Raw genomic sequence first — 15594 nt, forward strand, 5'->3', positions numbered from 1 at the left:
TAAATACCCTGTCTCCTCAAACCTTGGCCCAACAATCAGCAGCCATGGGCTCCTCTAAGCAGCTGCCTAGCACTCGGAAAGTTAAAATAAATGATGCCCACAAAGCAGGAGAAGGCTATAAGAAGATAGCAAAACGTTTTCAGGTAGCCGTTTCCTCAGCTTGTAATGTAATTAAGAAATGGCAGTTAACAGGAACGGTGGAGGTCAAGTTGAGGTCTGGAAGACCAAGAAAACTTTCCGAGAGAACTGCTCATAGGATTGCTAGAAAGGCAAATCAAAACCCCTGTTTGACTGCAAAAGACATTCAGGAAGATTTGGCAGACTCTGGAGTGGTAGTGCACTGTTCAACTGTGCAGTGACACCTGCACAAATATGACCTTCATGGAAGAGTCATCAGAAGAAAACCTTTCCTGCATCCTCACCACAAAATTCAGTGTCAGAAGTTTGCAAAGGAACATCTAAACAAGCCTGATGCATTTTGGAAACAAGTCCTGTGGACTGATGAAGTTAAAATAGAACCTTTTGGCTGAAATGAGCAAAGGTATGTTTGGAGAAAAAAGGATGCAGAATTTCATGAAAAGAACACCTCTCCAACTGTTAAGCACGGGGGTGGATCGATCATGCTTTGGGCTTGTGTTGCAGCCAGTGGCACGGGGAACATTTCACTGGCAGAGGGAAGAATGAATTCAATTAAATACCAGCAAATTCTGGAAGCAAACATCACACCGTCTGTAAAAATAGCTGAAGATGAAAAGGGGATGGCTTCTACAACAGGATAATGATCCTAAACACACCTCAAAATCCACAATGGACTACCTCAAGAGGTGCAAGCTGAAGGTTTTGCCATGGCCCTCACAGTCCCCCGACCTAAACATCATCGAAAATCTGTGGATAGACTTCAAAAGAGCAGTGCATGCAAGACAGCCCAAGAATCTCAGAACTAGAAGCCTTTTGCAAGGAAGAATGGGCAAAAATCCCCCAAACAAGAATTGAAAGACTCTTAGCTGCTGCAGAAAGTGTTTACAAGCCGTGATACTTGCCAAAGAGGGTGTTACTAAGTACTGACCATACAGGGTGCCTGAACTTTTGCTTCGGGCCCTTTTCCTTTTTTGTTATTTTGAAACTGTAAAGGATGGAAATAAAAAAAAATGTTGCTTAAAATATTAAAGAAATGTGTCATCTTTAACTTTCTGCCTTTTGGAAATCAGGTCATCTTTTATTCGCTTAGCTATTCACAGTAACAGAAATTTTGACGAGGGGTACCCAAACTTTTGCATGCCACTGTATATACACTTTAATTCTGTTTTTTCCTGTTATTTATTGCATTGTACTGCTGCTACAAAGTTAACAAGTTTCATGACATTTGCTGGTGATATTAGATCTGATTCTAATTCCCAAACCCGTGGCAATCAGCCCTTTGATCTTTGAATGTTCTGTGATTTTTTTTCCTTAGTGTTTGCTGCTGTTTATAATTGCTGGGCTGGTGATTCTGGCCTACTGTTCACAAGTCAGTGGCAAAGCCACCTACCAGGAGGTGGTGCGGGCGGTGTGTGGACAGGTGGTGGGCATAATCTGTGATATCCTGATTGCTGTCTATACCTTCGGCACCTGCATTGCATTCCTCATCATCATCGGCGACCAGCTGGACAAGAGTAAGTCAGTGGGAGTGGGGTTGGGCGGTGATCCTTGTGTCCGTGGTCAGGGGTAGGAGAGGTTGGCAGCATTTAGGGGAGGGGATGGTATGGTATGGGCAATGAGTGGGTTCACCTCTCCACCCCCACCCCCCCCGCCATGGGTTTACTGGGCACTGGAGGTGAAGGACTCTGCAGGTGGTGAATTGGACACGGTCTAGTTTTTATAGGCCATCATTTGTATGATTGTTGTTGTAATGCGCATATTCTGTGTGGTTTAGAGACACTGGGCTTCACCTTGTCATACTGTACTGCTGGTGTGTACTGTAGGGGCCGGTGGGAAGTGTGTCATGGGAAGAGTAGAGAGTGATCTTGGAATGCTGCCTAATTTCCGGTCTGGGGGTGGGGGGTGTGATTTTGCATTGTTATTGTTTTACTTGCTGTAGTAAGAGAGGGGTTCTGTAATCTCCAGAGCTTCTAATTCTTTTTCCCAATTTAGGTTGTATTTTGTTTCATGAGGGAATGTGGAAGCCCATTTGCTCACAGGGGAAGAGAACGTCGACTCAGACCTTGAGAGGCCTGAGTCGGGCATTTTCATGCCTTACAAGGCACAGATTGGAAGTCTGTGTGGGGCGCCACTCCTCACACAGACACCAGAGCAATGTGTGGTTAAGTGCCTTGCTCAAGGACACAAACACGCTGCCACAGCTGAGGCTCAAACTAGCGACCTTGAGGTAACTAGATGAATGCCTTAACCACTTGGCCACGTGCCCAACACGTGCTCACAGACGCCCCACAAATGAGAACTGTAGAAGATCAAACACTACAGCAGAGAAAAAGCCCTACACCAAGATAATCTTACCCTTCCCTGCCACATAGCCCTCCACTGTCCTATCACCCATGTGCCTACCTCAGAGTTCCTTACATGGCCCGAATATATCTGCCTCTACCACCACCCCCGGCAGGGTGTTCCCCACACCCACCACTCTCTGTGCGAATAAATAAATAATAAACAGCCATTACTTTGTTCCTCGATACTGCCAAGGATCCTTCCATTAACCCTGTATTCTACCTTTCATTATGAACATGGTGATGAAATCTGGACTGATCAAGCTGATACATTAGTCCTCAAGATGTAATGCACTTCATGGTGTTTAACTGAAGTACTTAATCAAACGTGAGCATACTGCGATCAGTAGACCAGCCTTAAGAGATGTAATCATCTTTCTCTGGGAGTTTTTTGTCCCCCGGTCTCTAGCCCTGGGTAGATGAATGTAAACAAATGTTTTAAGGAAGGTAGTTTGTGGGGAGTGATTTGAGTGGTTGGTTTTGCTTTGCAGTCCTCGAGGCGTTGCTGCACACACATGAAGGGGAAGGTCACTGGTACAGTAACCGCAAATTCACCATCTCGGTCATCTCCATTCTCGTCATCCTACCTCTGTCCATTCCCAAAGAGATTGGGTTCCAGAAGTACGCCAGGTTAGTGTGTTAAACAGTTGGACCTTGTGCTGCTGGCAAAGTTCCACAATTCAAGCCTCTGTTGTCTTTCAGAGGTGTGGTGTCTCTGTGTGCAGCATTTGTTGTTCAACAGTCAGCTGGGACTTTTGCCTTGGGTATTCCGATATTATCAATCATATTAATCACTGTTGGAGAGAAGCATGCCCTTCGATTCTTATTGAAACCAAACTGGCAGGTGCCCCAAAGCACAGTGACTCCGAACCTCAGTGGGTCCCTTTCGCTTGCTCTGCCATGACCACCTCCCTCAACCTGTGAGATAAGTCAGTGATCATCCCGTCCAACTTTAGCCTCATATTCCTATCCGACCTTCCCTTCCTGCACCCTTGGCCTTTGACCATACTGTTTGCAGTGTTGAAATTGTGTTTCAAAGTACTTCCTCATCTCTTGTTCTACCTGCCTTGTAATCCCAGAGCCAATCACTCAAGCCTGTCTGAAAATCAAAAAATAAAACTACAGATGCTGGAAATCCAAAGTAAAAACAGAAAATTCCAGGCGGTCAGTCATCATCTTTGGGAAGAGCAGGGTTTGATATCTCTGGGTAAAAATGGGGTGACCCTGGCGATAATCTGTAAACAATGATTTCTGTCAGAAAGTGAATGGGAGTATTTGAGAGTGAGAACAAGACAAAAGAATGTGAGAATTGTGAAATACAGACAGGAGGACAGTCCTGGCAGGTCAGGCTGAACACATCCTCCACTCCCAGAGAGGAAAAGAAACAAAGTGAACTGATGTCTCCAGTGAATGACGGATATGGACAGAGCAACCAGTTGTAGAATTCAACATTGAGTCCATAAGCTGGTGGTTTTGTTGTCCCTCGGTGTACCATTGGCTGATCGATGAGAGGGGACGGGGAGTTAATGGGAAACCTGGTCACCATCACAGACTGAACATGGGCGCTCACTCAGGTGATTACCAAGTCTTGGCAACCTCACCAGCTGTCTAACCTATCACCTCCAAAATTCTGATTCTTCTCGTCCTTTCTCCCTGATGTTTGAGCTGTCCCTGGTTCCTCCATTGTTCCATTCCCTGACGGTCTCCATCCCCACCCCCCTGCAGTTCTCAACTTGGGCTCTGTAATTCTAACACCTCTGATGTGCTGTCTGTAAAACCCCTCTGCCCAGCTTGGGATTTTCCACACAGACCCATCAACTTGCCGGTCCTTTGTTCTCATTCAGGTCAGCAGACCCGGCCACACATAGCTGAACCCCCTGAAAACTGCTGTCAGCCACACTCCCTTGACCACTGACTTCAGATCTTCCCCTCCTGTGCCCTCCCTGGGGACTCCTCTGTCAGAGCAGTTGTGACTCCAGAGCATATGGCCACAATGTGGAAGTGAAGAGCAAATCCTTCAGACCAGATTGACCAGGCTCACTTGCTGTATTGAGTGGACCCTAGTGAATGGGAATTCAAGGCCCCAGACAGTCCTTCCAGGTGAGGTGACACTTCACCTGTGAGTCGGCTGGGGTGATATACTGCGTCTGGTGCTCCCGACGCAGACCGTTTCACTGAACACCTACGCTCTGTCCGCCAGAGAAAGCAGGATCTCCCAGTGGCCACACATTTTAATTCCACATCCCATTCCCATTCTGATATGTCTATCCACGGCCTCCTCTACTGTAAAGATGAAGCCACACTCAGGTTGGAGGAACAACACCTTATATTCTGTCTGGGTAGCCTCCAACCTGATGGCATGAACATTGACTTCTCTAACTTCTGCTAATGCCCCACCTCCCCTTCATACCCCATCCATTATTTAATATTATCATTAATGTATTTTTTCTCTCTCATTTTTCTCCTTCTGTCACTCTCACTATACCCCTTGCCCGTCCTCTGGGCTCCCCTCCCCCTTTCTTTCTCCCTAGGCCTCCTGTCCCATGATCCTCTCATATCCCTTTTGCTAATCACCTGTCCAGCTCTTGGCTCCATCCCTCCCCCTCCTGTCTTCTCCTATCATTTTGGATCTCCCCCTCCCCCTCCCACTTTCAAATCTCTTACTAGCTCTTCCTTCAGTTAGTCCCGATGAAGGGTCTCGGCCTGAAACGTCGACTGTACCTCTTCCTAGAGATGCTGCCTGGCCTGCTGCATTCACCAGAATTTTTATGAGCATCTCAGTAAGTGAGGATGTCATTATAGAATCAATACAGCACTGAAGGAGGCCTTTCAGCCCATCTTGTCCTTTCTGGCCAAGGAGCTGGTCCCATTAGCCTCCATTTGTCCTGTCTCTCTCTCTCTACGTCTTTCCAAGTGTGCCTATTGCATTTTCATTATCTCGTTCTGTTAGCTCTCTATTCTAATCAAACTTTCAGTGGGATTTTGATAATTTGGTGCTTCTATTGCCCGTCCCCTGTACTGACCATGATGCCTTGCTCTCCATGCCATCATCTAGTCCGTGCCCCCTACTCGCTACAACCATCAGGCAGGCAGTACAGGAGCATCAGGTCCCACACACCAGGTTCAAGAACAGTTACAAACACAACCATCAGACCCCCTGAACCAGTGTGGATAACATCACTCATCTCAATGCTGAAATAATCTTCACAACTTGCAGACCTACTCACGTTCAGTGTTATTTATTTACGTCCTTATTTGCTTGATTTGTCTATGTATTGTTTTACATAAATTCTATGTAATTTCTTCGTATCCTGCAGGAAAATGGATTTCAAGGTAGTTAATGGTGACTTTGTGCACTTTGGTAATAAATTTACTTTGAACTTTGAATATGGCCTCTCCTTGATCCAAATTCCTGCCAAACGTGGCTACGCACTCAGCTGGGAAGGCTTGGAGGCGAGGATGTCTGATCCCTCCGTCCATATATTGTTGTTGGTGAAGCATGCTCCGTTCCTCTCCCTGTCCACCATCAATTCCTGAACCCACGTCCAATCTGTGCTTCATGGACAGTTGAGAACATTGTTCATTAGCCTCAGGATGGGTCAGTTGTCTGTGCATGTTGTTGAGATTGGGGTTACCATGAGGGAATGGCTGGGGAAGGTGTTGCTCGGCAAGGGAACCTGGCTAGCTTTGACACTCTGACCTGATACAGGCTGTACCTGTATTCATGAGCTGATTCTGTCTGTAAGTCACGAACTGCACAAAAATCACCCAATATGCCAGCCATGCCATCACAATATTGTAAACCATAACATCATAGCATATTCCACTAATAAGAAAGACAATTACTAAAAGTGGAAACATTCTGTGATTTGTGGGAATTTTTGCATGCAATGTTTTGGGAGCTCATTCATGTAGGGGTGTACATGACCAGGGAATGGTGGGGACAGTACAGTACGAGTGTCTTTTGCTTGGGACAAATCCGGACTAGGGCTTGTGGTGAGATTTGTGTTCCTGGTGACCTGCTGCTCTGCAATAGAAAGTAGATCCCAAAATCACCAGCTGCTATTTGTGATGAATAATATTAAACAGGCCTTGCAAAGCGGTCCAAGTTTGGAACTGATTGAACCGTACTTTGCGTGCTTGGGGCGGTCGATACTGATGCTAATACCTGGAATTCACGTGTACCATTCACCAGAACTTCCACCCTGTTAAAGAGTGAAGCAATTGACCTGAGCCAGGACTTGACGTGGCAGTCGAGGAGCTTTGAACTCAAGCCTCTGTAATATTTGTCAGCTTTTTAACACATTTGCTCTTGATATTTATGGCCAGTGTTGATGCTTATTTCTTTTACTCTAGCACCCTAAGTGTGTTGGGGACTTGGTACGTGACTGTTATAGTCATCGTCAAGTACGTGTGGCCAGACCAAGGCATCAGTACTGGGCATATTCCCACCCGGTAAGTGCTGTCTCCTTGCTGCCTGGTTTGTTAGGCTTCAGCAAGCCATTACTGAGCCGCTGTGACGAGATCTGGCGTGCGTAGGCTGTGCGGGAGGGGAGTGGATGCGGGCTGTCATTGCTGCCTGGATTAAAGAGCAGGTCTTGTGAGTGAGCCAGGGCTTTTCTTTCTGGAGCAAAGGAGGATGAGAGGTGAGTTGATAGAGATGGTCAGGCATAGATTGAGTGGACAGCCAAAGACTTTTTCCCAGGGTGGAAATGGCGAATGCAAGGAGGCATAATTTTAAGGCGGTTAGAGGGATGTCAGAGTAGGTTTTTTTTCAAAAGAGTGTTGGGTGCCTGCAACGATCCTGCTGGGATGATGGATACATTCGGGTCTCTTAGAAACCCAGACAGCTGGATGACAGAAAACGGAGGGCTATGTATGAGGGAAGGGTTGTAGAGTTGCTCTGGAGTTCATGTTGTAGGGTGGGCACAGGGTCAAATGGTCTCTTCCTGTGCCTGGAGGGGTCTCTGCTTACTGCTAGAACAGAGCTAGACATCTGGCATAAAGCACTTATCTCTTTGGCTGAGGAGCGCGAAACAAACTCTGCACCTTCTGCTCTGGATGCCTGTGGTGGCAACTTTGGGCAAGAACAATCTGACAAAGTTGTCTAACCTTCGGGGCTGACGTACAGCAGAGAACACGGGCAGTAAGGGCAGCCTGGTGGTGTAGTGGTCAGTGCAACACTTTACAGCAACCAGCTGTAAGATCAGGTTTTGATTCCTGCCAGTGAGCACTGGCTAGAAGCAGTGTGCCAGTGACTGTGTGGTTTTCTCCCAAGTGCTCCTGCTTCCTTCCTCCCTCATTCCAAAGACTTGCCGCTCAGGGTTAGTGATTTGTGGGCAAGCTGGAAGCGTGGCGACACTCACAGGCGGCCCCAGCACAATGCTCACTGATTTGATTTGATGCATTTCACTGTTTCGGTGTACAGGTATGCGTTGCTTAACGTCCGTGATACGTTCTGTGAAATTGGACGTTGGGCGAACACCATATTATGTACTTTACCTCTTGCTGCTGCTGTCACTAGCAGTGGGTTTGCTGTGTTTGGAAGCCATGATGCACTTTACGGTAATATTTTCAAAAGGAAATTAAACAGGGATAACGCTACTACACTCAAGAGGCATGCAATCATGAGATTGGTTACGTCTGCTACGTCACGTTCTCCGAACGGGACTACGGATGTACAGTGGTATGCAAAAATTTGGGAACCCCGGTCAAAATTTCTGTTACTGTGAATAGCTAAGCAAGTAAAAGATGACCTGATATCCAAAAGGCATAAAAGTTAAAGATGACACATTTCTTTAATATTTTAAGCAAGAAAACTTTTTTTATTTCCATCCTTTTCAGTTTCAAAGTAACAAAAAAGGAGAAGGGCCGGAAGCAAAAGTTTGCGCACCCTGCATGGTCAGTACTTAGTAACAGCCCCTTTGGCAAGTATCACAGCTTGTAAACGCTTTCTGTAGCCAGTTAAGAGTCTTTCAATTCTTGTTTAGGGGATTTTCGCCCATTCTTCCTTGCAAAAGGCTTCTAGTTCTGTGAGATTCTTGGGCCGTCTTGCATGCACTGCTCTTTTGAGGTCTATCCATAGATATTCGATGATGTTTAGGTCGGGGGACTGTGAGGGCCATGGCAAAACCTTCAGCTTGCGCCTCTTGAGGTAGTCCATTGTGGATTTTGAGGTGTGTTTAGGTTCATTATCCTGTTGTAGAAGCCGTCCTCTTTTCATCTTCAGCTTTTTTACAGACGGTGTGATGTTTGCTTCCAGAATTTGCTGGTATTTAATTGAATTCATTCTTCCCTCTACCAGTGAAATGTTCCCCGTGCCACTGGCTGCAACACAAGCCCAAAGCATGATCGATCCACCCCCGTGCTTAACAGTTGGAGAGGTGTTCTTTTCATGAAATTCTGCACTCTTTTTTTTCTCCAAACATACCTTTGCTCATTGTGGCCAAAAAGTTCTATTTTGACATCATAAGTCCACAGGACTTGTTTCCAAAATGCATCAGGCTTGTTTAGATGTTCCTTTGAACCTTTTGAATAGAACTTTTTGGCTGAAATGAGCAAAGGTATTTTTGGAGAAAAAAGGGTGCAGAATTTCATGAAAAGAACACCTCTCCAACTGTTAAGCACGGGGGTGGATCAATCATGTTTTGGGCTTGTGTTGCAGCCAGTGGCACGGGGAACGTTTCACTGGTAGAGGGAAGAATGAATTCAATTAAATACCAGCAAATTCTGGAAGCAAACATCACACCGTCTGTAAAAAAGCTGAAGATGAAAAGAGGATGGTTTCTACAACAGGATAATGAACCTAAACACACCTCAAAATCCACAATGGACTACCTCAAGAGGTGCAAGCTGAAGGTTTTGCCATGGCCCTCACAGTCCCCTGACCTAAACATCATCGAATATCTGTGGATAGACCTCAAAAGAGCAGTGCATGCAAGACGGCTCAAGAATCTCACAGAACTAGAAGCCTTTTGCAAAGAAGAATGGGTGAAAATCCCCTAAACAAGAATTGAAAGACTCTTAACTGGCTACAGAAAGTGTTTACAAGCTGTGATACTTGCCAAAGGGGCTGTTACTAAGTACTGACTATGCAGGGTGCCCAAACTTTTGCTTCCGGCCCTTCTCCTTTTTTGATATTTTTTAACTGTAAAAGAGGGAAATAAAAAAGTTTTCTTGCTTAGAATATTTTAAAAATGTGTCATCTTTAACTTTCATGCCTTTTGGAAATCAGATCATCTTTTATTCGCTTAGCTGTTCACAGTAACAGAAATTTTGACCGGGGTACCCAAACTTTTGCATGCCACTGTATGTGCAATCAGACGTCGTCCGAATGGACGTTAAGCGGTGCATACCTGTACATGTGACCAATAAAGCCAATTTTTTCTCAATCTTTTTACTGGGATGAGGTTTGGGTGTTGGGAGGGAGTTGAGCCGCCAGTAAAGTTAACCATATTTTCTCTGTCTGCAGTCCCTCCTCCTGGATGATGGTGTTCAATGCTGTTCCAACCATCTGCTTCGGCTTCCAGGTACAGTTCTTCGGTGCCCCGTTAGCTTTGCCGGCATCTGAAGAGAGCTCTCCTTTTCTCAGTCATGGTCAGGAGCTAAGTGAATGGAGCTTCAGAGAGCAGGAAAGGGGTACCCTGGAGTGGGTCGTATTGGCTCGGGAGCCATGGACAAGAGCGTGTGGGTGTAAGGGAGAGAGGAGTGTATTTTTACAGAGTGGTTGATGTCTTCAACATGCTGACACAGGAAGTAAATTGGTTGATTACTGTCATGTGGACATCCATACCCATCGTATTGTTACAACACATCGAGGCAGTACAACGGAAAGCAATAACAACGTTATATCACAGAGAAAGTGCAGTCAGTGCAGGTAAACGAGGTGCAAGTCCATAATGAGCTGGGTTGTGTGGTGCTCGGGAGCAGCTCGAGTCTGCTAACAGTAGCATAGAGATTCCTTGAGCCTGGTGGGACGGGTTTGCAGGCTTTCTTATCTCCGACCCGATGGGAAAGCAGGGAGGAGAGAATGGCCAGGGTTTTGATTATGCTGGCTGATTTACTGAGTCAGTGAGAGTCCTTGGAGGGGAAGTTGGTTTCTTTGATGCGCTGAGCTGTGTCCACAACTCTGCGGTTTGTAGTGACTGTGGACACAGAAACACTCAGACAGGTGCTTCAGTGGTGATTCAATAAAAATCAGTGAAGGTCCAAGGGTTCAACCTTTGTACGCTGGCACTCTGTTTCAGACAGACAAGGATTCGGTCCTAATGCAGGCAAATGGGATTCGTGTAGATGGGCAAAGGGTTCAGCATGTACATTGTGGGCTGAAGGGCCTGTTTCTGTGCTGTGCAATCCTGACATTGACTAAGACCAGGCCCAGTCCTGTGATCCTGACATTGACCATCACCATGCCCAGTCCTGTGATCCTGACATTGACGAACACCAAGCCCAGTCCTGTGATCCTGACATTGACCATCACCATGCCCAGTCCTGTGATCCTGACATTGACCATCACCACGCCCAGTCCTGTGATCCTGACATTGACCAACACCACACCCAGTCCTGTGATCCTGACATTGACCAACACCACGCCCAGTCCTGTGATCCTGACATTGACCATCACCACGCCCAGTCCTGTGACTCTGACATTGACCAACACCAAGCCCAGTCCTGTGACTCTGACATTGACCATCACCACGCCCAGTCCTGTGATCCTGACATTGACCATCACCACGCCCAGTCCTGTGATCCTGACATTGACCATCACCACGCCCAGTCCTGTGATCCTGACATTGACTAACACCACGCCCAGTCCTCTGATCCTGACATTGACCATCACCACGCCCAGTCCTGTGATCCTGACATTGACGAACACCAAGCCCAGTCCTGTGATCCTGACATTGACCATCACCACACCCAGTCCTGTGATCCTGACATTGACGAACACCAAGCCCAGTCCTGTGATCCTGACATTGACCATCACCAAGCCCAGTCCTGTGATTCCGACATTGACCATCACCACACTCAGTCCTGTCATCCTGACATTGACCAACACCACGCCCAGTCCTGTGATCCTGACATTGACCATCACCACGCCCAGTCCTGTGATCCTGACATTGACGAACACCAAGCCCAGTCCTGTGATCCTGACATTGACTATCACCACGCCCAGTCCTGTGATCCTGACATTGACTAACACCAAGCCCAGTCCTGTGATCCTGACATTGACTAACACCAAGCCCAGTCCTGTGATCCTGACATTGACGAACACCACGCCCAGTCCTGTGATCCTGACATTGACCATCACCACGCCCAGTCCTGTGATCCTGACATTGACTAACACCACACCCTGTCATGTGATCCTGACATTGACCAATACCACGCCCAGTCCTCTGATCCTGACATTTACCATAACCATGCCCAGTCCTGTGATCCTGACATTGACCATCACCACGCCCAGTCCTGTGATCCTGACATTGACCATCACCACGCCCAGTCCTGTGATCCTGACATTGACCATCACCACGCCCAGTCCTGTGATCCTGACATTGACCATCACCATGCCCAGTCCTGTGATCCTGACATTGACTATCACCACGCCCAGTCCTGTGATCCTGACATTGACTAACACCACACCCTGTCATGTGATCCTGACATTGACGATCACCACGCCCAGTCCTGTCATCCTGACATTGACCATCACCAAGCCCAGTCCTGTGATCCTGACATTGACCATCACCACACCCAGTCCTGTGGTCCTGACGTGGACTAACACCACACCCAGTCCGGTGATCCTGACATTTACCATAACCATGCCCAGTCCGGTGATCCTGACATTGACCAACACCACGCCCAGTCCTGTGATCCTGACATTGACTATCACTTCAACCAGTCCTGTGATCTTGACATTGTACATCACCACTTCCAGTCCTGTGATCCTGACATTGACCATCACCACGCCGAGTCCTGTGATCCTGACATTGACCTTTACCATGCCCAGTCCTTGATGCCACGATTAGAATGAGGGTGCTCCCATTTCCTTGCCCTGTGGACGCTCTGTGATCACAAGCAATCAGTTCTCGCATTGACCTACTGTATAGCTGCACTTTTGTAATCTTGTGCCCCTACTCTGTTACTGTAATGTCTTACGATAGGGTGTTGTTGCAGCTGGCCTCCTCTCTATGTCTTCGATCCGTTCAGATGAGTGTAGTTAGCCCAGGCTGCGTGCTCAGTCAGCCCACCAATGTCCCCCCTCTTTGTTTCCCCTCAACCCCTTGTGCACCCGAACAACTCATCGTTATTCATTCCCACGCTTTTGCCCACACCTTTGCAGCAAAAGTTTGTAGTGGGAAGGGTGTGTGGGGAGAGGGGTTGGTGTGCTGCTGGGTATGTGGGGAGAGGATCGGTGTGCTGCTGGGTGTGTGGGGAGAGGGTTGGTGTGCTGCTGGGTGTGTGGGGAGAGGGGTCGGTGTGCTGCTGGGTGTGTGGGGAGAGGGGTCGGTGTGCTGCTGGGTGTGTGGGGAGAGGGGTCGGTGTGCTGCTGGGTGTGTGGGGAGAGGGGTTGGTGTGCTGCTGGGTGTGTGGGGAGAGGGGTCGGTGTGCTGCTGGGTGTGTGGGGAGAGGGGTTGGTGTGCTGCTGGGTGTGTGGGGAGAGGGGTCGGTGTGCTGCTGGGTGTGTGGGGAGAGGGGTCGGTGTGCTGCTGGGTGTGTGGGGAGAGGGGTCGGTGTGCTGCTGGGTGTGTGGGGAGAGGGGTCGGTGTGCTGCTGGGTGTGTGGGGAGAGGGGTCGGTGTGCTGCTGGGTGTGTGGGGAGAGGGGTCGGTGTGCTGCTGGGTGTGTGGGGAGAGGGGTCGGTGTGCTGCTGGGTGTGTGGGGAGAGGGGTCGGTGTGCTGCTGGGTGTGTGGGGAGAGGGGTCGGTGTGCTGCTGGGTGTGTGGGGAGAGGGGTCGGTGTGCTGCTGGGTGTGTGGGGAGAGGGGTCGGTGTGCTGCTGGGTGTGTGGGGAGAGGGGTCGGTGTGCTGCTGGGTGTGTGGGGAGAGGGGTCGGTGTGCTGCTGGGTGTGTGGGGAGAGGGGTCGGTGTGCTGCTGGGTGTGTGGGGAGAGGGGTCGGTGTGCTGCTGGGTGTGTGGGGAGAGGGGTCGGTGTGCTGCTGGGTGTGTGGGGAGAGGGGTCGGTGTGCTGCTGGGTGTGTGGGGAGAGGGGTCGGTGTGCTGCTGGGTGTGTGGGGAGAGGGGTCGGTGTGCTGCTGGGTGTGTGGGGAGAGGGGTCGGTGTGCTGCTGGGTGTGTGGGGAGAGGGGTCGGTGTGCTGCTGGGTGTGTGGGGAGAGGGGTCGGTGTGCTGCTGGGTGTGTGGGGAGAGGGGTCGGTGTGCTGCTGGGTGTGTGGGGAGAGGGGTCGGTGTGCTGCTGGGTGTGTGGGGAGAGGGGTCGGTGTGCTGCTGGGTGTGTGGGGAGAGGGGTCGGTGTGCTGCTGGGTGTGTGGGGAGAGGGGTCGGTGTGCTGCTGGGTGTGTGGGGAGAGGGGTCGGTGTGCTGCTGGGTGTGTGGGGAGAGGGGTCGGTGTGCTGCTGGGTGTGTGGGGAGAGGGGTCGGTGTGCTGCTGGGTGTGTGGGGAGAGGGGTCGGTGTGCTGCTGGGTGTGTGGGGAGAGGGGTCGGTGTGCTGCTGGGTGTGTGGGGAGAGGGGTCGGTGTGCTGCTGGGTGTGTGGGGAGAGGGGTCGGTGTGCTGCTGGGTGTGTGGGGAGAGGGGTCGGTGTGCTGCTGGGTGTGTGGGGAGAGGGGTCGGTGTGCTGCTGGGTGTGTGGGGAGAGGGGTCGGTGTGCTGCTGGGTGTGTGGGGAGAGGGGTCGGTGTGCTGCTGGGTGTGTGGGGAGAGGGGTTATTATGCTACTAGATATCCTAGGCTTCATAAATAGCACAACGTGTGTAAACTGGGAGGGAATGTTGAGTGTGTAGGAAGAGAGGACTTGGATATCCATTTCTGGTCTTTGCCCTTGGGTGGGATGTGAGGACCCAGGGAGGATGTCAGAATGCTTTACTCGAGTGGTTGAGAGGGCAGTGGTGGGGTTAGACTGCAGAAGGTAGACATTCATTTGCCGCTAAGGCTGTGGAGGGGGTGTGGACACAAGCTTATGGCCTTGTGTGAAGTTAAGAGAGAGAAGTTCTCATTTGCTGATGGCTCGAGGAAAGTGAACGACATTTTATGCGAAGTATGGGGACGCAGAGTCAGGTTCATTATCACTGACACGTCTTGAAGTTTGTTTTGAAGCAGCAGCGCAGTGCAATACCTGAAGAACTATATAAAATAAATAGTGCGAAAATAGGAGAGAAGAAAGTAAAGTTAGTCTTCAGGTCTCCTTCAGAAATCTGATGGCAGAGGAGAAAAAGTCGTTCCTAAGACAGAGTGTGTGTCTCCAGGCTGCTGTACCTTGTCCGTGATGGTAGCAATGAGAAGAGGGCATTATTTCCATGGTGGTGAGGGTCTTTCAAGATGGATGCCATTGAAGATGGAAACGTCAGCCTAAACTCTCAGAAGGGAGTGGGGTTCTTGAGGAAATGATCTGCAGTCCAAGAATGGTGGATTGGACTGATGGAATTGTAACTGTTAGATGTACTGGGGTGGAGTGGAAAGCCACGCAGTTTGCATGCCATCCTGATAGTCCAGCCAGGACTGTCCAATGTCTCCTCGGGGATCAAGTTCTCTTGGCTTCACCTGGTCAAAAATGCTCTCTTTGCCCGATGCATCCCCCTCACTCTCTGCAAATTAAAACTAGGGCTCACTCTATCCCCGTTTGGTGAATCAGCCCTGATTCCCTTTTCACAAATACTGCATCCCTCACTTGTCCTCAGCATGTTTGGATTTTAAAAGTTTTGGACCAGATGCTTTTCTGCAACGAGAGGTCTGAATGCTCTGTTCCTGAGTTATAGAGCCAAAGAGCACTACAGCACAGAAACAAGCCCATGACCCATCCTATCTGCTGAACTTTATTCTACCTAGTTCCGTTGACCCAGACGTGGACCACGGTGCCCGTACCCACCTCATCTACGTGCGTATTCAAACCCACATCCAGCACTTCTGCCGTCACCTCGTTCCACAGTCTCACCACCCTCTGAGCAAAG

At 49.2% G+C, this 15594-nt stretch overlaps 1 protein-coding gene across 1 annotated transcript in view; it reads left to right on the forward strand.

Moving 5' to 3' along the window:
* Positions 1-15594, forward strand: part of slc38a7 (solute carrier family 38 member 7) — a 56278-nt gene that overhangs the window by 17683 nt on the left and 23001 nt on the right. Inside the window, exons 3-6 of the mRNA XM_063066588.1 lie at positions 1454-1652; positions 2972-3110; positions 6837-6935; positions 9952-10009. Of these exons, the coding sequence (XP_062922658.1) occupies positions 1454-1652; positions 2972-3110; positions 6837-6935; positions 9952-10009 (495 nt within the window). The remainder of the gene's footprint in view (positions 1-1453; positions 1653-2971; positions 3111-6836; positions 6936-9951; positions 10010-15594) is intronic.

Source organism: Mobula hypostoma, chromosome 14 (genome assembly GCF_963921235.1).
Source record: "Mobula hypostoma chromosome 14, sMobHyp1.1, whole genome shotgun sequence".
Lineage (NCBI taxonomy): Eukaryota > Metazoa > Chordata > Chondrichthyes > Myliobatiformes > Myliobatidae > Mobula > Mobula hypostoma.